Source organism: Stenella coeruleoalba (genome assembly GCF_951394435.1).
Source record: "Stenella coeruleoalba genome assembly, chromosome: 19".
NCBI classification, from domain to species: domain Eukaryota; kingdom Metazoa; phylum Chordata; class Mammalia; order Artiodactyla; family Delphinidae; genus Stenella; species Stenella coeruleoalba.
The window spans coordinates 42,281,548-42,302,465 of NC_137165.1; the positions used below are offsets into that span (position 1 = coordinate 42,281,548).

At 45.9% G+C, this 20,918-nt stretch overlaps 3 protein-coding genes across 4 annotated transcripts; 1 reads left to right on the top strand and 2 right to left on the bottom strand.

Moving 5' to 3' along the window:
• Positions 1-413: 413 nt before the first annotated feature.
• Positions 414-1,698, bottom strand: COA3 (cytochrome c oxidase assembly factor 3). Its single transcript, XM_079905596.1, has 2 exons — positions 1,354-1,698; positions 414-1,000 (listed from the first exon to the last, which is right to left on the bottom strand). Exons 1-2 carry the CDS (start codon positions 1,625-1,627, stop codon positions 894-896), a joined length of 381 nt encoding a protein of 126 aa, XP_079761722.1. The 5' UTR covers positions 1,628-1,698; the 3' UTR covers positions 414-893.
• A 52-nt stretch (positions 1,699-1,750) lies between these two features.
• Positions 1,751-9,709, top strand: CNTD1 (cyclin N-terminal domain containing 1). Of its 2 annotated transcripts, none has more exons than XM_079904905.1 (7): positions 1,751-2,116; positions 5,306-5,381; positions 5,631-5,799; positions 7,309-7,471; positions 7,962-8,106; positions 8,743-8,839; positions 9,409-9,709. In XM_079904905.1, exons 1-7 carry the CDS (start codon positions 1,948-1,950, stop codon positions 9,601-9,603), a joined length of 1,014 nt encoding a protein of 337 aa, XP_079761031.1. In that variant the 5' UTR covers positions 1,751-1,947; the 3' UTR covers positions 9,604-9,709. The 2 variants fall into 2 exon arrangements, with proteins under 2 accessions (XP_079761031.1, XP_079761032.1); XM_079904906.1 differs by having other exon boundaries at positions 8,743-8,935; positions 9,409-9,437.
• A 45-nt stretch (positions 9,710-9,754) lies between these two features.
• BECN1 (beclin 1) lies at positions 9,755-20,468 on the bottom strand. Its single transcript, XM_079904907.1, has 12 exons — positions 20,359-20,468; positions 19,920-20,048; positions 17,646-17,713; positions 16,700-16,758; positions 15,940-16,030; positions 15,699-15,835; positions 15,344-15,538; positions 14,308-14,454; positions 12,896-13,045; positions 12,325-12,385; positions 11,734-11,876; positions 9,755-10,994 (listed from the first exon to the last, which is right to left on the bottom strand). Exons 2-12 carry the CDS (start codon positions 20,044-20,046, stop codon positions 10,826-10,828), a joined length of 1,347 nt encoding a protein of 448 aa, XP_079761033.1. The 5' UTR covers positions 20,047-20,048; positions 20,359-20,468; the 3' UTR covers positions 9,755-10,825.
• Between the last annotated feature and the right edge of the window lie 450 nt (positions 20,469-20,918).

The window sequence follows — 20,918 nt, forward strand, 5'->3', positions numbered from 1 at the left end:
AGGGGTGGAGCCCAGCCTTATGGCTTCCTGCCAGCAGTTCATGAGGAAACTGCAAGGTCAGTAATCCACCTGACCAAGCTAAGAGTCCACCCAGACCCCACCTTAGGCCTACACAAGCAGACCCCAGTGGAAGTTAAAAGAATGAAAGCTGCTTGTCCCTCATCCTTCATCTCTCTCTCTCTCTCTCTCTCTATGGGAAAAGGCAGTAAAGTTGGAGTAGTGTGTTCCTCAGGGTAGAGGACAGAAGAGTGAGTGACCTTCCTTCCCCCCAAGACCTGGTTCAGTCTCAAACAGCCCAGTGACCCACCACGATCTCTCCCTTAAATCAGGTGGAAAGATCTCATGGAAAAAGCAATTCTAGTTAAACATTTACGGCTCCCTGGGGCCATGCCACAGCTGCAGCTACTGCCTGTGGAGCGTTCCAGCATGAAGTGTCAGCCCCAACACACTCATTGGACTCCGAGAGAGATGACTCAGTTTATTGTTCTCAACCTGACCCCATTTTTCCCACTTTAGGCTCCAACACTGCACAGAGCTGCCACCCTCACCCCCATTAAGAGCCCACCTCTCGTCCTCCACCCTCCCAGCCAGACCCTGAAGGGGATAAACCACAAAGTCAGAAAGCCTGGGAAAAGCCAAGGTCAGACACCTCAAACAAGGAAACAAACTAGGAAAAGGAGTCAGTGGCCACACACAGTGAGTGCAAGGTGGGCATGTTCCCTTGACAATGGCCAAATGCACAAACCCGTGGTTACTTGGGCTCTATCATCGTCCAAAGTTAGTAAGAAGGAAAGCAATGCTGTGAGCAGGCTTCCATTTCTACAGGGTCGTGGGGCATCAGCCATCATGTGAAGGGACTCCAGCAGGTTGGAGATGCAGGATGCCCGTCTGGATCAGTGTCCTGATGCCCTTTCCTGAGCTCGGGCTCGAGCAGCTTTGGCCTCATCTTCTAGCTCATCCAGGAAACGCTCCTGGGACACCGAGTATAAGGTGTAACCATCTGGGGAGGTGGGTTCAGGAAACCACGTGGAAAATGCACATTCCCTTTTCCCAGACTTGCTCAACCACCCTTGTTGATCCCTCATCCTCCCAAATCAGTGATTCGATCTTCTGCCCTCTGCTCTTCTGAGCCCTGACCCTGATTCCGTTATCATTAATAAATTATATTAAAAGAGCACCTTTAAAATGACAAAGTAAGGTACACTTAAACAGCTTGGCTCAGCGTTACAAGTAGCCAAGACTTTCACAGCTCGGGCTCTTTCTGCCACCCCCACATTGCCCTCCTACACGCCTCTGCTGCCTTTCTCCTGCCCCCAAATGCGGTCTTCCTGAGTCTACAGTCCAGACGGATACAAATTGCTAACACCAGGGCCCCAATGCTCAGGCCGGTCACGATGTTCCGAGTCCGCCGCTGTGGCAGCATCTTCTGCCACTGGGCGAGCTGCACCTGCCGCATGAATTGTAGTTGCGCAGGAGTCAGTTTGTCCCGCGTCGGGTCGATGCGCTGAGCCAGGGGACCCTTTCCGCTCTTATCATCCAGAGGGTCTCCACCTCCCGGCGCCGCCATGTTGCCGCTCCGCCCTCCGCAGTTCCCGGGGCGCGGGACTTGCTGGGAATAGCAGTCCATGGCCGCCGCAGGGAACGCTGGGAGATGTAGTCCGCATTTCCTTTCACAAAGAGTGCGGCTCCCGGCCCAAGGGAAAGGGCGGGGCAGGCGAGAAGAGGCCGTGCTTTCCGATTGGCTGAAGGGTCCGCGTCCGTTGGGGCTGGAAAAGGCTGTGAAAGGCTCGAGGCTGTGCTGGGAAATGAGTTTTCCTCAGACTTGAGGCCAGGAGGACAAGCACACGGAAGGGGACGAAGAATCCAGGGTGTGGCAGAAGACTCTGAAGGGAAGCTAAGGGGGACGGATCCAGTGAGACGTCCGGGGCAACAAACAAGGTTCTGAAAATGGACCGACCTGTGAGGCCAAGATTGGCCTCTCTCAGTGACTTTCAGTTTGGAGCTGTTGCCACAGAGACGATCGAAGACGCTCTGCTCCACTTGGCCCAGCAGAATGAGCAAGCCGTGCAGGAGGCTGCGGGCCGGATGGGCAGCTTCAGGGAGACCCGGATCGTGGGTGGGGATGCAGGCCGGGGAGCGGGGCTTATGGGAGGCTGGGGCACCGCTCTTTGAGGCACCGACCTTGAGATTCAGTGTCCCTTATTCATTCAAATAAGTTTCGTTAGTACCTACTCTTTGCCAGGCGCTGGGGGTACAGTGATGAGCAAGACTCACCAGCACCCTACCCTAGATTTCAACACGTATAGAGCACTTATTCTCCCTGCTCCCTGGGTTAGAAAGATGAACGAGAGATCTAGTCCCCGCTTCCAAACCATGTATATCATCTTTGGAGGATATTAGGACAAATCTGCAAATGACTAGGTACAAGTATGGTTAGATAAGTGACATACCAGGTAAAACAAGCTTTTATGGGGATTGAAAGGAGAGATGGAGTGAGGTGGGGGTAGGATGAATTAAGGAGTCCTCCAGGCATCGTGGCATTTGAGGTAGACCCTGAAGGAAGGATAACATTTTGGCTGGTGAAGGTGGTGGATATGGACCGTCTTCCTCCCATCCTTCCTTCTTTCCTTCCTTTTTACCGTATCTCTTTCTCTCTTTTTTTTTTTTTGGCCTTGCCAGGCGGCTTGTGGGAGCTCCCCACCCAGGGACTGAACCCAGGCCTCCGCAGTGAAAGCGCCGAATCCTAACCACTAGACCACCAGGGAACTCCCGGGACCATGGTTCTACTGAAAGGGGATAACATGAGTCAAGCTATGGAAATAGGGACATTTTGGGTGAATGTGGGTACCGTGTCATCCAGGTTGGCCAGAGCCTGTGGAAGAGTAGTTGAAATCCAGACCAGAAAGTGGTTTGGAGACGTTCCATGTGGAACTTTGAATGCCAAAGTGAGGAGTTTATACCTGACTTAATAGGAAAACAAGAAGGCACTGAAGGTTTTTGTTTTTGTCTTTTTTTTTCCCCATATGGGAGTGATATAACTGTAACTTTTGCCTTAGAAAAAATTATTTTGGCTGTGATGTAAAGGATGGACTGGAGTAGAGAGAGATGGGAGGTAGGAAGACCAGTGGAGTCTTCATGAGTAGTTTTTTAGGTGATAGGGCAGAGGGAATGACAAGGGAGGATGGATGAAAAACATTTCAGAGGTAAAATCTAGGGTTCTGCAATGGATGAATTTTAAGAAGTGAAGAAGGCGAAGATGACTATGCCAAAGGGTTGAGCCTAGACATAGAGCGGTGCCACTAAGAGAAACACACACATACATTAAAATAAATAAAATGGGAGGAAATGTGACTTGTTTGGGAAAGAAAATAGCTTTGGTTTGGGATCTACTGAGTTTCAAGTGCTTGTGGGACATGTAGAGGAAGGTTTCTAGCAGGTTGTTTAAAGAGTAAGTCAGAAGAGAGGTCAAACTAGAGATAAGGGTTTGGGAGTTCTCTCCAGAATGATACTGTTGAAACTGTGGCACAGGATGAGCTCCTAGAGGGAGAGAAGAGAAGCGGGTCTAGTACAGTTCCTTGGGAGACATTTTGTGTTCAGGAAAGTGGAGTAGGAGGAAGAGTCATGAAGGAAATAGATGGAATGGTTGGGGAGTTAGGAACAGAACCTAGAAACCTTTGGAAGCAAGAGGAGAGTTTCATGGTCAGCAATTTCAGATACTTCACGGATATGAACACCAGGAATGACGATTGCAAGAGGGCCATGATATTTAACAATTTGGATGTATTTTCTGACCTTTGAGACAATCATTTCAGCAGGCTGTAAAAAGTAGAAGCCAAATTGCAGAACATTAGGGAGTGAATGATGAAGTGGAAGCAGCAGGTGGAAGCTAGGCTTTCAAGGAATTTCACAGTCATGGAAGCTAGAGAGAGAGAGCCCTAGCTTAAGAGAGTAGAAGGGGAGGGTCTTTTAGTTAATAGATCTGAGTGTGTTTGTACGGAGGTGGAGCCAGTAGCAGGAGAGGGGTGTAACCCTCATCCATTCCACCTAACCAAAACTGCTTTCTTGGCAAATTAAAATGGAAAATAGAAACAATTGCCCAGATGATTCAGATCAAAAACAAAATAAAACCAAACAACTATACACACACACACAGGAAAACAAAGAAATAACACCTAAGTTCCAGCAAATAAAAGGACTGGCTAATAACACACGTTATGTGTTCTAGGATACTTTGCTTAATTGCTTAAACTAATTATCTTCTTCATTGGACACTGTTAGCAGAGCTTTGGCCTCTGTAATGATAAGGTTTTGTGCTTGTAGCTATGTGTAACCTGTGTCAAGTAGATTGTTAAACTGTCTTGTGCTAGCTTAACTTGTATAGATTGTTTTTCCTCTAAGTCAGATTTTCTCTGACGACATATGGTAATGGAAATTTGACTGTATGTAATTTGTTGCTGATCAATGCTAAAAGTTCCTAGTTCTGCAGGAGCTTTGAGAACTAACGTTTATCCTTGTTTCCACCCTCTAATGATATTGCTAACTAAATAGAATTCTATCTGGGGCTGTTCTTTCAAAGAGAAACACAGGCAGCCTAAAATCTTGCCAAGGTATCTTACCCTTCCCACCTTCCCAATGACTTCCCCCACCCAAGTTGGGCTATGTTCCCTGATTTAGGGGATGTTGCTTCCAAACAAGCCACTTCAGAGTAACAAGCTTGCTCCTGGGGAGAGGCTTAGCCACCACAGATTTACCCAACAAACTGGTGGTGGAGAAGTGGTGTCCAGCTGTAAGGTGAATTGTGTTTGTAGAGCAATGGGAGTTCTCCAGTGGGTGGTTACTAAACAAACAGTGTTATAAAGAATATCAAAGCTCCAGGAGGGACCTTTCTGTTCCTATCAACATTCCACTGAAAACAGAATATAGGGGTTAGGGTTTTTATCCATCCAAAATCTCTCTTGAAGCTGGAGGTTCCCAGCATGGTGTAAAGGCCAGCTAGACCAGCTGGTTTGTTTGTGTGTCGCTGGCCAAGCCTTTTATCAGCTGAGACCCATAGGAAGGCTCAAGGGGCCCTGAGGGGGCTCAGTAAGCCTTTGTTTTTGCACGCAGTCAGCCTCCTTTTCATGCCTCTCATTTGCCTATTGGCAACAAAGGGAAACAGGTTCAGCTTGGGTTGTTTCCGTCTCATCTTTCTCACCTCCTGACCCTCTTCCCTGGGCCCCATCATGGCTTTTACACAACGCCAAGAGTTCACAGAGTCGTTTTGGTTGCACCTTGTGAATTAAGCTCTTCTTTCCTGTTTTGGCAGAGTTTGTTTTTCTCCTGTCTGAACAATGGTGTCTGGAGAAATCCGTGAGCTACCAGGCTGTAGAAATCCTAGAAAGGTAAAGCCCTGAGCACAAGGCCTTTGTGAGGGGTACCTCTCAGAATGCCTAATGTACCCAGACCTTTAAAAAAAAAATGCTAGTTGCCCCTTACCATGAGACCTGGTTTGCACCCTCTTTTTCTTGCAAATGTAAAATTTTTTAGCCAGCGATTGATATTGGAGAGGATAAGATGTAACACGGTTTGAAGCACAAACTCCATTTAGTCTGAGTGTGGATTGTTTCCTTTCCCCTTTCCCTTCTTTATAGGTTTATGGTTAAGCAGGCAGAGAACATCTGCAGGCAAGCCACAATCCAGCTGAGAGAGAAGACAGGGCCTCAGAATTGGAGGGCTCTGAAAGAGCAGCTTTTCAACAAGTTTATCCTGCGTCTTGTGTCATGTGTTCAGCTGGCAAGCAAACTTTCCTTCCACTACAAAGTAAGGAGCTGGGGTTGCGCATGGGCACCTGAGTGTTAGAGAGAAACCAGTTCATCCAAAGGTGGCTTTGAGAAACCCACTCCTAGGCTAGGTGATACTACTCATGCAGAAATTCCAGAGTGTAATTATGCTTCCTAAGCATACCTCCTAAACACACACACACGGGTCACACAGAAGCAGTTACTAAATAGTCTGAAGTTCTGTTCCCAAAGTATAATTGTTGGACGGATGCCATCATTCATACAGGTCACCTTTCCTCCCCTTGGACTCAAGGACAGTTAAGGTGCCTGAATTGCCAACATACCTATTAGTATTAGAGGCAACCTATTACATTTATAAAGGATAAAACGTTTCCACATCACTGTGCGATGTCTGTATAGTATCATTTATTCAACAAATATTTATTGTCTTCTATGGCCAGATGCTGCACTAGGTGCCATGGCTACAAGAGTAAAAATATTGTCTGTGCTCTCAAGGAATTTATTACCTGACGGGAGAAGACACACAGGCTAATAATGTGAGCAAGTGTTCTGATTAGTGTAAATACAGAGGGCTCTGAATAGACCTAATCAGCCTTGGAGAGTCGAGGAAGTGTATTTAGAGAAAATGACTTTTTGGGGGAACAAACAACAGAACATTTATTCATTATCTTCCACCTGCTGTTAACCTCTGTCTCCACTCCCATCTAGAGATAAGCTTCTCTCAGTTCTGCCTTTCTTTGAGATTAATCAAACATTTTTAATAACTCTTTTCTTGTATTAACTTACAGTAGTGCATTATTCTTTTGTTATCCAAGAATGTTTCACTGCCTGTACCCTCTAGTATAAGTTGAATACAAATGGTGAGGGCAGACATCTTTGCTTTTTCACAATCTTAGGGAGAAAGTGTTCAATATTTCACCATTGTAAGTGGTGTTAGCTGTAGGATTTTTGGTAATGCACTTTATTTATTTTTTTTATTTTGGTTGTGCCGGGTCTTAGTTAGTTGTGGCAGGTGGGCTCCTTAGTTGCGGCTCACCAGCTCCTTAGTTGTGGCATACGAACTCTTAGTTGCCACATGCATGTGGGACCTAGTTCCCTACCAGGGATCCAACCCACGTCCCCTGCATTGGAAAGCAGATTCTCAACCACTGCGCCACCAGGGAAGTCCCTGGTACTTGCACTTTAACCAACAGAGAAAATGACTTCTTGAAGGGGAGGGTGGGGGAGATGGGTGGATCCTAAGGAAAGAGGGAGAGGAGGTAAGGAGAGCAGTGGGGGTGTTGGGGGTGAGGAGGGAGATCCAGATACAGGAAAGAGCATGTGTAGAGGCTTGGACAGCGTGTGGGTTTGGGGAGTGCAAGTAATTCTATATGGCAAGTGTAGAGTGTAAGGGGGAATTACCAAGAGAGAAGATGAGATAAAGGCATGGGCTGGATTGTGAAGGGCTTTGTTTACTATGCCAAGATGTATGACCTCTATTCTGACACCCTGCTCTCCCTTTCACTCTATTTTGGTTTTCTTTGCTCAGATAATCAGCAACGTTACAGTCCTGAATTTCCTCCAGGCTCTTGGGTATCTACACACTAAAGAAGAACTGCTGGAGTCAGAGCTTGATGTTTTGAAGTCCCTGAACTTCCAAATCAATCTGCCTACTCCCCTGGCATATGTGGAGATGCTCTTGGAGGTTTTAGGTACTTTATTAAGTGTGTCGGGCGTGTGGGTTGGAGTCTTCCATAGAAGGCAGTAAGAATGTGCCTAGGGGTTTGAGGGCAGTGGGCAGAAGCTGCCAGTGAGGAACAGCAGGAAGCGCGCATTGACTGAGGAAAGTAGTTTCCTCTAGTACTTGTCAGGGAAACAAACACCAGTCTCGGCACCTGGCTTCTGTTTGGCCTCATTAAGCACCCTCTTATTGTAGCATCAAAGAGTTGACTTTGTGGAGAGGCACGAGCTGAGAGGGGAACAAACAAATACGCCCCAGTTGTATATATACTGTAGCTGGAGATTTTTCTACCTCTCCCTTTGTCCTTTAAAATCGACCTCCAGCTACAGAGGTTTCTTACGGTAGAACATAGCAACCAGGAAGCACAGTAGCAGCTCAGCAGCTTTGTGTCACATGACAGCTGTGATTATGATCAGAGAAGAGGTTCATAATGCCCTTTACCGTGCGCACACTCCATCTAGGATACAACGGCTGTTTGGTGCCAGCCACACAGCTGTATGCAACCTGCCTGAACCTACTGGACCTAGTCTATCTTCTCCATGAACCTGTATATGAGAGCCTGCTGAGGGCTTCAATTGAGAACTCCACACCCAGTCAGCTGCAAGGGTAAGGCAACTCCTTTATTGTAGGCTCCTTCCAGAAACAGGGAGTCAGTAACATACCACAAGAACTTGGGAAATGGAACTTACCTAGCAAGGCACCCAGTCCACAGATAACCTGCATGGGTTATCTCGTTCTAATTAACATCCAATACGTTGTTTGGTTGGATGACTGAGCCCAATCAGCAAAACCCTAAAGGCTTTTACTTTTAACATTTAAATGACTTCTAGTAATTAACATACTTTCATTCCTAGCTCTTCTTTTATAGCTGCTTATAATTTGAGATTACTGAACTGCTTTTATAGCCACTTAGGAAAAAAAGCCAGTCACAGGGTTGCAACTTGGACAAAAGTGTTTGATTACTGTACAGTCAGACTGGTAAAAAGCCTCACAGTTACATTGTTAGGGAGACAGACGGAACAACTAAAGGTCCGTAAGCCATTCAGACAGGAGGCTCATGTTTTAATCCGTTGAGTTGGGGGAGGTTGGAAGAGGGAATCAATTAGCTATTGACCATTTCTTTCCATCTATAAAAATTCCATGATCAACATAAACAACTCATAGTTGACGTCCCATAACCCTAGGATTTGGAAGATCAAGTGTCATTCTAGCTCCAAAATTAATATGGTTTTAATCACTTAGGGAAAAGTTTATTTCCGTGAAGGAAGACTTCATGCTGTTGGCAGTAGGAATCATTGCAGCAAGTGCTTTCATCCAAAACCATGAGTGTTGGAGCCAGGTATGCACCACTGAGCAGGACCAGCATGGTCAGAATTCATTTAATAGAAAGCATTCTCCCCACAGTTAAAGGAAAACAGAAGACAAGCTATAAAAGGTAAGTGCCAAGACCCAGGACTAGGATGAATGAGCAGGATTTGGGAGGGAAAAACTACGGTGGTACTGAAAAATGTTCTCCAGTTTTCCTCTTATGAAATTGGAAATGGAGGCCCAAGTTCAGCTTGTTCATTTCCCATTATGAAGATAATCTGCTACTATGTTAAAGTCCAATAAGTGTATCCTCCCAAATAGAAAAAATGTCAAGACCCAAATATCCCTCTCATATTTCACAAAACTTATCTCCAGCAGAGGGAAATGTCTACCAGAAACTTTCCATGCTAACACTATCAGGGCAAAGGTATCCTAGTGTAATTTGGCCATTGGCAAACGCTGGGATCTGGATTTAATCTTCTCTGTAAGCTCAGAGAAATGAAAAAATTTACATTTGGCTTGAGAAAACAGCCCCAGCAATGTGTCTGTGCACTAACACATGTTTATTTAGTAATAAGAAATCTGTCTCTGTTTCTGAAGGTTGCGGGGCATTTGCAAAGCATCACTGGCATTGCCTTGGAGAGCATTGCCGAACTCTCTTATGCAATCCTGACTCACAGCGTGGGAGCCAGCACTCCAGGTCGACAGCGGCCTGTTCCACCCCACCTGGTGGCCGGAGCACTGAGGGCTGCGACTTCTCCAACACATGAGGCCGGCGGAATCCGCCCAAAATAAACAGCCTTCTGTCACTGCACTCATCTCTCCCTTTCCTTACTTTCATACTCAGCGTACGGAAGTTCCAAGTATCTTCTGAGCTGTGTTTTATATTCCAACTTGATGCTTATTTTTCTGCATCAGAGAAAGAGTTAAGGTGAATAAAGCACGTCCTCTTCGTCGTACCAGACTGAAAATGTCCAAGAGCCGGGACAAGATATTAGAATATCAGTGAAATTAGTTTATTTTTGTTTAACAAGATATTTATGGCTTTCCTCTTAACTGTTCATTAAGGGAGAACATCAGACATGGAGATTAGTATTAACCAGGGGCTCAAAAACTGAGACCATCTGGGTGACCTTGACTGAGCATCAAGGAGGTAGCCTTTATTTCCCCTTAAAGTTAAATATCTCTGTTCTGTTACTGAGAGCTACACAAATAGGGCTTTCTCTACAGCTGTCTACTTTTCATTAGAGTCTTTTTAAAAAACTAACACCCATCTCTAAACATGTTTCAGCAGACTTTCCACATACCTGCACTTGAACTCGATTCTCCCAGAATACAAAGTACTCTATTCTAGTTAAAGAAAAACCCAACAGTGCACCTCTGGGCAGTTATCAGACTGCAGTAAATCTTTTATTACAAATAATTAAATCTCTCCATAAGGTCTCAAACAGTATCAAACACAATTTCATATCTCTAACACAGAGCAGAGCAGGCATTCAGTACTAGAACCAAGTGAGAAGTGTTAAATTTCAAGCTTCTGATCACATCACGTGGTGACCAAAGCTTACATGTCATTTTCTCACGTTATCCAACTGTGCATCTCACACATCTTGTAGTCTCAGTGGAGACAAAAGTTTCTATTTCATATTCTAAGTGCAGGAAGTTGAGAGAGATAAAATCCAGTGAAAACACATCAATCTCAATTCAACTCAGTCTAAAAAAAAAAAGCAAACTTAAATTAGTTGTTTTGTGGGGACAAAGGGAAAGGAAGGCATGGGGTTAAGAGTCAAAACTGTGATAAAGGCCAGTTGCTATACATGGCATGTTGTAGCTCTGGAAAGTATCTGTTATGTTTTAAAATAAAGTGGCTTTTGTGGATTTTTTTTTCTTTTTCGGTATTGTAAACATGTGCTGTTTAATAGTACCCGAATTTAATTTAACACTTTTTTTTTTTTTTTGCAAACAAAACAAAATTTAAAGCCTTTAAGGCAAACAAACCCCTAAGGAAAAAAGCAAGTCATTTGTTATAAAACTGTGAGGATACCCAAGCAAGACCCCACTTAAGATTCGTCAGCATGAACTTGAGAGCTTTTGTCCACTGTTCCTCAGAGTTAAACTGGGTTTTGATGGAATAGGAGCCACCGCTGCCTCCTGTGTCTTCAATCTTGCCTTTCTCCACATCCATCCTGCAAATGAACACAGCAGAACTCATTAGTAACTGAGATCCGAGTTAAGTCAGTTCAGGCAAATGGGCAGGGACTTGATCATGGGACCATTCACGTCATTTTATCTACTAAAGAACTCTTGGCAAGGAATGGTAGTGTATTTTGGATTTGCTTGAAAGCCCAATATCAGGAAGGCTGTCACAAGAGCCTCATTGTCATTGCGGAGTACAGGGACAAGACACACACCCAAACAGATGAGAAGCCTGGAGCAGAGGGTAAGTGACGGTTACAGTACTCCTCACTGTTTTCCTAGGCATTCCTCACTTATGGGGAGAGAAGGGAGGCAGAAGAAAAGAAATGCTTTGTTTTGGGGTGATGGAAGCAGCTCAGCCTTACTGTGTTAACCAAGGTGTCCATCCATCTCTGGGCTCCTACAAAATTTGATCAAAGGAAGCATTCCTGTATATTTCCAAGGGTGTAAGGGAAAAACCTCCCTGAAACTGGAGAGCAGGCTTGAGCTCTGCAGCAAGAAAATCCCCCACACCATCTAAGTCAACATTCTTTTTCTCCAGGGACCAGGTGGTTACATTCTGTCCTGTTTGCAGTGTTGGATCAGTCTCTGCCCATCAGTGTCAATCTCATCTTACTCCATTTTCTGCTTTCCCACTATATGTACTAGTTTTGCCTCCACTCTACTGTCCCTTCAATTCTGCTCACTCTGGTGCTACTCTAGGTTCATTCAGCACCGGGGGATACTGACCTGTAAGGAAGACAAAAACGTGTCTCGCCTTTCTCAACCTCTTCTTTGAACTGCTGCACACAGTCCAGGAAAGCCACCATTGCATGGTCAAACTTGTTGTCCCAGAAAAACCGCAGCCCCCCAGAACAGTACAATGGCAGCTCCTGCCCGAGAAAAGAGAACTGGCTATAGCTGTGGCCCTAACACAGGTTACCGGAGACTGTTCCCAATCCTATCGATCTCTCAAGTCATGTTATGTCTGTATTCCACTGGCAACAGTAACCTTGGGCAAATAACAATGCACCTAAGACTGTTTCACCATCAGTGGAAATGTGTTAAACATCTACCGCACAGCGATGCCTTCCCCGTCCTGGTGCACATATTCTGCTCTGATCTGCCCATAGCCCTTCTCAACACTGTAAAAATTTAATTTTCTTTACAGGCCCCAAAGAGCTAATCCTGAACTAGACAGGACACTGAACCAGACATTGGCTCAACATGAGATATCTCAGTCTAAGAAAGAAGCTAAATAATGCCATTATCAAAACTAAACCATTTCGTTAGAAGGTAAAAGGATTCTGTATTCCAGTGAAAATGGACCTTCCTGGGTACCTTAGATTTGTCTGTCAGAGACTCCAGATACGAATGGTTTCCATAGGGAACAAGTCGATACCTAAAATGGAGATGCAGACAGAGATGGAAATAGGACTCCTCCTAAAGTGATTACTGGGATGTTATAACCCAGTGATTTTCAGTCTTCAGCTACCCAAGAACCTCTATTATTATTTCCACTCCTCTCTCACCTCCCCACGGGCTCCATGTTTAAAAGGTTTTGTTTCCCAAACAAACTACATTTATTAGATAATTATCTGGGGGCCTTTTATGGATGCATGTATGTCCTGGTTTAGATTTAGAAACAAAAACTGAAAAACAGCTTTAGGAACACTAGGTTATGGAGACAGGAAGTTGGGGACCACGGCTGTGGTCGTGCAGTTCAAGGACTGCTCAGTCATTGGAAAGGGACTGTGGTGAGGGGAAAACCAGAAGCAGACAGTCTCCATGGACAGAATACTCCCCGTTCGTTGGGAGCAAGGGCTCTTGCCATAGTGGACAGGAGTACCAGGTAGGAGATACAGATTATATCACAGACACACCACACTCAGGAAAGGACTACATTTCTTACCTCTGAAATTTCAGACCCATCTTATTGGCCAGGGCATGGAGCAGCAACACCGTCTGGCCCCAAGCAGCGTTAATCTCATTCCATTCCACGGGAACACTGGGCAGGCGACCCAGTCTGAAGTTATTGATTGTGCCAAACTGTCCACTGTGCCTACAGAAGAAGGGCAGGGAAAAATACAGACAGGATTTAAAACTTAGCAAATTCTGAAGTTTCCTGCTCTCACCTAAAACCTGGCATAAATCTCTCTCCTTATCTCCAGATTCATATATCCAAGTCCTATTGGTACTTTAAATACATGTCTAAAACGTGAGTCGTCATCTTTCTCCCTGCTGCTCAGACGCCAAAGTAGAAACCTGGGCGTCATCCTTGAATGCTCTCTCTCTCTCAGCTCCCTTCCCCCCAACACCACCAGGCTCTGTTGATTCTACCTCCTGAACCTCTTAAATCTGTCCACTTCTCTTCAGACTCAATGCTACGACTCTACCCTCTCCTGTTTAGATTCCTGCTGGCAGGTTTCCTTACCAACAATCTTGCCCTCTTACCCCAAGTCATTTCTCACATTACAGAAATGCACAAATGCAACTGTACTTATGTCACTTTCCTGACTAAAATGCTTCAGTGGCTCCCACTGCCTTTTGGATAAAGTCCATATCCTTAAGGAGGCCTACAAGATCCTTTAGGAATTGATAACGCTCCAGTTTCATATCCTGTCATTCTCTGCTTCACCCTCAATCTCCAGTCACAATAAGCTCCGTTCAGTTCAGCTGGAGATTACCACTCCCACTTTCCTCTGTTTCTGTGCACATGATGTTCTCTCTGCCAGGAACAACCCCCCTCCTCTGCAGACTTATACTCCGTATCTCAGCTTAAACATCAACTTCCTCTGGGGGAATCGTTCCATGCAGCCTCCTCCAATTGGGTAAAGTGCCCTTATGTGTTCTCACAGCACCCAGGGTTCACCGTGACCACACTGTACTACAAGTGCCTGTTACCGAGCCATCTCGCCCAAGCGAAATGTATATTGCTTGCTGTTGCCTTCCTAGTGCTTAGCACAGTGTCACCACACAGTAGATGCTCAAAAGATACCATTTGAAATGGATAAAATGTCAAATCAATGAATAAACAAACGACCCCGGGGGCAAGAAATCAGCACCAGGCAGGTGACCAGATTTTCACGTAGCTGGAGAGCTCCAATCTTCCCCTTTCCTTGGAAGAACGGAAGTCACCAAGCTCTAGAATTCCAGTCCCCTGATTGTGCCTATCCCATCACAAGGAGTGAAAGAAACCTAGATGGGGTGAAAATGACACAGATCCCCATTCCGTGGGAGGTGGGCACCCTGGCGTAGCGGCCAGCAGCTAACGTCCAGGTTGTGGTGCTTCCCAGACGCTCCTCACCCTCCAACCCTCATTACCAAATGTGGAAGGTTGCGTTAAAGACGTTGGTTTTCTTCAGCTTGTCCAGCTGCATCTGGGCATAACGCATCTGGTTTTCTACACTCTTCAGCTCATCATCCAGTTCTAGCTGTTGTCGCTTAAATTCACTATATTCCCTTTGATACCTGTGAACAGCCAAGGTGACCATTAAAGGCTGTTTGGGGCTAAAATTTCTCTCCCACCGCCCCCCTTAATGATTTCTTCTAGTGATTATGGTCACTTCTAGTTACAGCATCTTTTACATTTGGCAAATATCCCACTCAAAGGAACATACTTGCCCTACATGTTTTGCCTGGGAAGGACAGAAATGTCTCAAATTCCAGCTGCCCATATGGAAAACGGGGAGGAAAACAGGACTCTCCCAAACCAGGACCTCTTGGATTTCTGATCTTTTCCAGAAACAAAGTGAGTTAGTCAATGGTGGTTTCTTCCCTGAATTGGCCATAATTGAGCATCTATCGCTTCCCCTCTACATCCTTATTGACTTTTAAATGGTTAGTATACATCATTTCTAATGGAACTTGTTACACTATCCCATGAAAAAATTAACTTTGTTCAATGTCTTTCACTTCCCCATCCGTAGTTACTGTGGACACTGTCTCCTCCACTAGACAGAGGGTTCTCTCAGGTCAAGAGCACCAATGAAATTTTTGAGCTGGAAAAGAACGTAGGCCAACAGGCTCATCTTTCCAGAGGAGGATGCCGGGTTCAGTGGCTGACTCACCCAAATGAGCCCAGGTCCCTACAGGACAGAGCTGTGACTAGAGGCCTGGTTCTCGGCTCTCTATTTAACCAACGCTTTTGCCACTTAATCATGCTGACCCTTCATACGTAATCCTCCCCACCAACCTCTAGAAACAGGGCCTGGAAACAATATGCAGGATCCAGAGCAGACACGCTGCTGAATGACAGCTCACTGCTGTTTACAAACTAATCAGACACATTCAGCTGGAAGCCATTTCCGCTGCTGGAGCCTTGAGGGCAGGAAGATAGAAGAACAGGGTGATCACTCACTGAGCTTCCTCCTGATCCAACCTCTCAGCCTCAGCCTGGACCTTCTCGAGATTTTCTGCCACTATCTGACGGTTCTTTTCCACATCTTCCAGCTCTTGGATCAGCCTCTCCTCCTCTAATGCCAGCTCCTTTAGCTCCATCTGGAGCTGCTCGCTGTCATCTTCATTCATTTGCTCTAAGATTTCCAAGCAGCGTCTGCCAAGGACACAGGCAGGGAATGCTTACCAGAGGGAACCTGTTATTCCTTTTATCTGAGTGGAGCACAGCCCTTGGGTAAGGGCCACGCAGCCCCAGAGCAGGGAGAGCCCTAAGATTCAGAGCTCCATTCCCGGGCCCAGGCTCTGGACGTACTCACTTGTAGTTCTGACACTCATTTTCAGTGACGTTGAGCTGAGTGTCCAGCTGGTCTAAAAGAGTATCTGTGCATTCCTCACACAGTGGGTGATCCACATCTGTCTGGCCTGACATGATGTCGAAAAGGTCCCCAGTGACCTGGAAGTGTGGGAGAGTCAGGGTAGGGCCTACCCCATGCTACCTGCCCAGACACCCCCTCTACCAGCCAGGCCCACTGCCTGACACCCATGAGGCAGACTTGCCTTCAGTCTTCGGCTGAGGTTCTCCATGGTGCCGCCGTCGGATGCCTCCCCGATCAGAGTGAAGCTGTTGGCACTTTCTGTAGACATCATCCTGCAGACAGCCCCCCGCCCACGGGCCACATGAGGGAGCAGAGAGGCCTCCTCCACCTACTGCAGTGCCAGTGGCAGAGACTCTCAAGCACCGGCTGAGGGGCCTCAAGGCACATACCCACTCCTAGCCCGACTGACCTCCCAAGGGTACCTCTCTCCCAAGGGAAGGCCATGCTGGTCTTCCACAGGGACACTCAGCACGAAGGTTGGCCTGGATGGACTAAGGGGGGAGACGGGGCATCAAAAACTGATATGTGTGTGTCTATAGTAGAAAAGGAAGGAGAATCAGGAAAGACCATTTCTTAATACTACCCCTTGCCAGCCACCTTCACGTGCATCAATAATTAAGAACCTGAACATCTAACAACATTTGGTATCTTAAAACTTTTCAAGGGCCCATCTCTTTTATTAGTCAATCACGTTCTCAACTTTTCTCAGTTCTTCATCATGAGAGATATTGTCCCTTCCCACTGTGTGAATGGCTACAGGAAAAACTCCATCAACACTGGAGAGTGATGGGCCAGGTATAAGGGAATATGTCTTTTCTGGAAGAGCCAAAAGGCTACGTGATGATCCATCTTCATCACCTGGCTCCAGGTCTCAATTCTGGGTTTAATTAAAATTCTACTGGCCTTTGGCAAGGAACAGGGGGCTGAGGAGTAGTAGGCACCTGGCTGGGGGGATGAATCTGCGAGAGACACCATCCTGGCGAGTTTCAATAAATGGCTCCTGGGGAGGAAATAAGAGAGCATTAGAATCCTGGCAGCTTAGAGGTGGAGTCCATTTCCCCAGTGGCCTCAGAACTATTTGGCTTTACCCTTGATTGATAACCACAAGACTTGAGAAACCACAGAGACTTAAGAAATGGGTGTTATATAGCCAATCCTTGGATACTTGCTCTAAGAAAGGACCCTTGGTACAGACAAACCCCAAGTCCCATTTGATTTTTTGTGGGGAACAGCGTTTCCTAACTATGCTATACCCTATTATATTTGCATTTACCAGTCAAGGTAGGGGAGAGAATGCCCTAAATCATGGCACAAGGAAAAAGCCAGAGCAGACTGCAATGAAGTTTACCATGGCATAGAACAAAGTAGATACTTTATGTTTTCCATACTTTGATATAATTTATATGTGATCAAAATCTTATGACATTGATCTCTGACAATGACAATTATCACTCATGTTATCACGTTTAAAAAAATTACACACTCTCTAACACTGACAACCGTTTCAAGCTAGTGTAATCACACAACTCAGTGTCCAAACCAAGATACTTTTGAGACTAGAGAGGAGTGGATATTAATAATTAGCTAGGACAACACCAGGTGAACCAGGAATGCCCTGGGATGACCTGTGCATCCAGGTCATCCCATCTCCCACCTATAATGGCTTATAATTCCACTTCAAATAAAGAAGAGCCTCTCTTCACATTTTTGAATGGATGCCTCATTCAGCAACCCTGTGACCTCAGGTGCGACTTCTGTGCCTCCAATGATCCACAGTGGCCTGATCATGCAGAATGTCTCATGTTAACCAGAGATCCCAAACATCTGGGGGTCTAAGAGCACCAAGTACCCTGCAGAAATCCACTTCGCATTCCAGTGTTTTCATACCTCTCCTGAGTTAGCCTCTTCCTCCTGGGTCTCTCCTGGTTTCACCTGGGCTGTGGCAAGTAATGGAGCTAAGAGCAAGGAAAATATCGAAGCTTTCAGAAAGAGTCTTCTCAAAGCAGAAGCATGTATGACAGTATAAGAATCAGAAATATCCTTCACCTTTTTCTTAAAGCACAATTTATACAAAGAAGAATCTGTTGTCTTTTTTCCCTTACACCCATTAAATCGGATTAAGGGATTGTTAAATTTTTTCCAGTATAATGGTATGATTACGTCTTTAAAGACACACCTTACCTTTCAAAAATACTTACTAAAATATTTATGGTATTTATATGTTTGGGATTTGCTTCTAAATAATTTGGGGTGGGAAGGGAATGGATGGGGCTGTAGATGAAAACATGGTTAAATATGGATGGATAATTTTTTTAATTAATTAATTTTTGGCTGTGTTGGGTCTTCGTTGCTGTGCGCGGGCTTTCTCTAGTTGCGGCAAGCGGGGACTATTCTTTGCTGTGGCACACGGGCTTCTCATTGCAGTGGCTTCTCTTGTTGCAGAGCACAGGCTCTAGGCACGTGGGCTTCAGTAGCTGTTGCACGTGGGCTCAGCAGTTGTGGTTCGCAGGCTCTAGAGCGCAGGCTCAGTAGTTGTGGCGCACGGGCTTAGTCGCTCCGTGGCATGTGGGACTTCCCAGACCAGGGCTCGAACCCGTGTTCCCTACATTGGCAGGCGGATCCTTAACCACTGAGCCACCAGGGAAGTCCCTCTATGGATAACTGTTGAAGCTCAGTGATGAGTACACGGGGCTTCATCATAAACTTTGAAGTTTTCCGTAACAAAAGTTAATATCCCCTTTCCCTCAGAATAAGTGGGAAGGAACATGAGAGAACTTTCTGGGAAGATGAAAGCTTTCTACATCACAATGGAGATCTAAGTTACACGAGTGCATACATCTGTCAAAAACATACAGCTAAGGGGAATTCCCTGGCAGTCCAGTGGTTAGGACTCCGTGCTCTCACTGCCAAGGGCCCAGATTCAATCCCTGGTTGGGGAACTAAAATCCCACATCCCACAGGCTGCGTGGCATAGCCAAAAAAAAAAAGGCTAAGATTTGTAATGTATAAATCTTGACAATTAGGGACTTCCCTGGCAGTCCAGTGATTAAGACTCTGCACTTCCACTGCAGTGGGCACGGGTTCCAGCCCTGGTTGGGGTACTAACATCCCACATGCTGCATGGCGTGGCCAAAACCCAAAAAACTTGACAATTAAAAATTGTCAATTCATGACAATTTACCTTAAAAAAAAGGAAGTAAAGAGCAAAGTAATTGAGTGGAGATGGGAGGTGAATGGAGGTATAGAGAAAACAAGAATGGCAGGATGTAGCTAATTGTTGAAGCTGGATGATGGATACAAGGGAGTTCACTACGCTATTCTCTTGACTGCATGTTTGAAATTTTTCATAATAAAGTTTAAAATATATTAAAGAGATAATTCCCCTCAGAAAATAAAAATCAGGTATTAATAATAATAGTTAATATTTATTGAGTACTTTTCCCCAGCATATTCTTAAGTATCTATGGTCTTTGTCATATTTGATCCTTACAACTACCTTGAGATTGTTTTACATTTTACAGATAAAGAAAACCAAGAGACCAGGGTCAAGAGACGTGAAGTAACTTGCAAAAAGTCATTCAGCTAGTAAATGACAGGATTTAAAGCTAAGCAGGCTGACTCTAGACCCATGAGCTTATTTTAACTGTCTATTCAGTCTTTTCTTTTTTTCTAGCTTCATCTCACTTCTTGGGACTTTGAGACTCTGTTCCGCTACTTATCAGCTGTTGGCCACTGGGTGAGTCACTTAACCTCTCTAAGCCTCAATTCCTCATGGATAAAATGATAATTTTACTACTACTCCATAGGCGAGTATAACTGTAATACTCCATGGGGGTTAAAAGTAATGCATGTAACGCACTTGGTATATGGCAAGTCCTCAACAATTGCCGTTTATTTTTAAATGTACATATTCCTTTACTCTGAAACAACAAAAGCAGAAAACTAAGGACCTTTCCTTGCTATAGAAAGCTCTCAGAAGCACACAGTGTCAACATTCTTTTATGTTCTCGATAAGAAAACAAGAAGCCAGAGACACTACGCGACTTCTGAGGCTCACAAGGCGTGTCTGTGGCAGGCTATGTGCAGTCTTTAAGACCTTCATCTCCAAAGCTGCCCACTTTCAACGATCTTGACCACCCTCTTTCTAAGGGTCTCGCTGACCTGTGAGCTCCTGGATGGTGACACGGTCCAGGATCTTGAAGCTCGTGTCCAGTTTCAGGGGCTGGCTGCAGCGCTGACACACGAAGCTCACCTGCATGGTGCTGCTGGATGTCTTAGAGCCCTCCATCCCTGCGGCGGTGGAAAGGAGCCGATGTTAAGGGGAATCGGCGGCCTTGAACCCCCGGCCCGGGGCTACCACCAGCCTTACTATTATGGTGAAAGGGTAAAATCTCCGCCCGCACCGTTCCCTGTAGGAGCGGTAGGATACCAGGCAGACCTTCTTCCGGGGTAGCCCCGGCAAAGGCAGTTTACAGTTCAAAGTCAGGGAGGGTCTGCAATAGGGGCCGTGAGGGTTCCCAGGTTCCCTTCTAAGGTAGCGGTTCAGCCCCCGACGCTCTTCATCTCGGGACCCGGAGCCCGCCACCCTGGTCCGGCCTACCGCGGGGGCACTGTGGCCTCGGGTCTGTCCGGGCGCGGGGCCTCCGGGACTGCCATCGCCCAGCCTTCAGCTACTTCCCGATCGGCCAGCGGAGGACTTCCGCCATGACCGGACGTGACGTCACGACGGCTGCAGCTGCTCTGGGAGTCAATCCTGGTCCACTCGTTTCCGTCTGGCTGCCACCTCTAGAGGCTGAACTGGGAATTGCGGCAGGCGTCAGCCGGCGGGCTGATGTTGCGAGGGAAAGTGGAAGGACCGAGTTGGGGGGGAGTCAGGACACTCTCCCGTATTTTAATGCAGTGACTTTTCTTCAGATTTGTCACTTCTGAGCGGAGCCACTTTCATTATTCACTGCTGTGTCAGTTTTTAAAGTTTCTCGTTGGGAGAGCTGGGCGCCCGAGAGAGTGGTAGACACACTTGGAGGGGAAAGTGAGGAGGTAAACTTTATTGTTTCATTTTAGATTTTAAAATTTCAATTATAATTAGGGAAAGCCGAACACTTCAGATATTGAAACGTATTATGAAATTATAAAGCTAAACCATTTTTGTCTTGGTGCAGG

What these genes read in the sequence shown, in the direction of transcription:
- COA3 (XM_079905596.1), bottom strand. Translation starts at nt 1,627, where the DNA reads ATGGACTGCTATTCCCAGCAAGTCCCGCGCCCCGGGAACTGCGGAGGG. An exon ending in GGCCCTGGTGTTAGCAATTT is followed by an intron (nt 1,001 to 1,353) that starts GTATCCGTCTGG and finishes CCACCTCCCCAG; the next exon opens with ATGGTTACACCTTATACTCG.
- CNTD1 (XM_079904905.1), top strand. Translation starts at nt 1,948, where the DNA reads ATGGACCGACCTGTGAGGCCAAGATTGGCCTCTCTCAGTGACTTTCAG. An exon ending in CAGGGAGACCCGGATCGTGG is followed by an intron (nt 2,117 to 5,305) that starts GTGGGGATGCAG and finishes CTGTTTTGGCAG; the next exon opens with AGTTTGTTTTTCTCCTGTCT. An exon ending in AACTTTCCTTCCACTACAAA is followed by an intron (nt 5,800 to 7,308) that starts GTAAGGAGCTGG and finishes TTCTTTGCTCAG; the next exon opens with ATAATCAGCAACGTTACAGT.
- BECN1 (XM_079904907.1), bottom strand. Translation starts at nt 20,046, where the DNA reads ATGGAGGGCTCTAAGACATCCAGCAGCACCATGCAGGTGAGCTTCGTG. An exon ending in CACCATCCAGGAGCTCACAG is followed by an intron (nt 17,714 to 19,919) that starts GTCAGCGAGACC and finishes CCTTGCTCTTAG; the next exon opens with CTCCATTACTTGCCACAGCC. An exon ending in ATGGGTCTGAAATTTCAGAG is followed by an intron (nt 12,386 to 12,895) that starts GTAAGAAATGTA and finishes TCTCCATTTTAG; the next exon opens with GTATCGACTTGTTCCCTATG.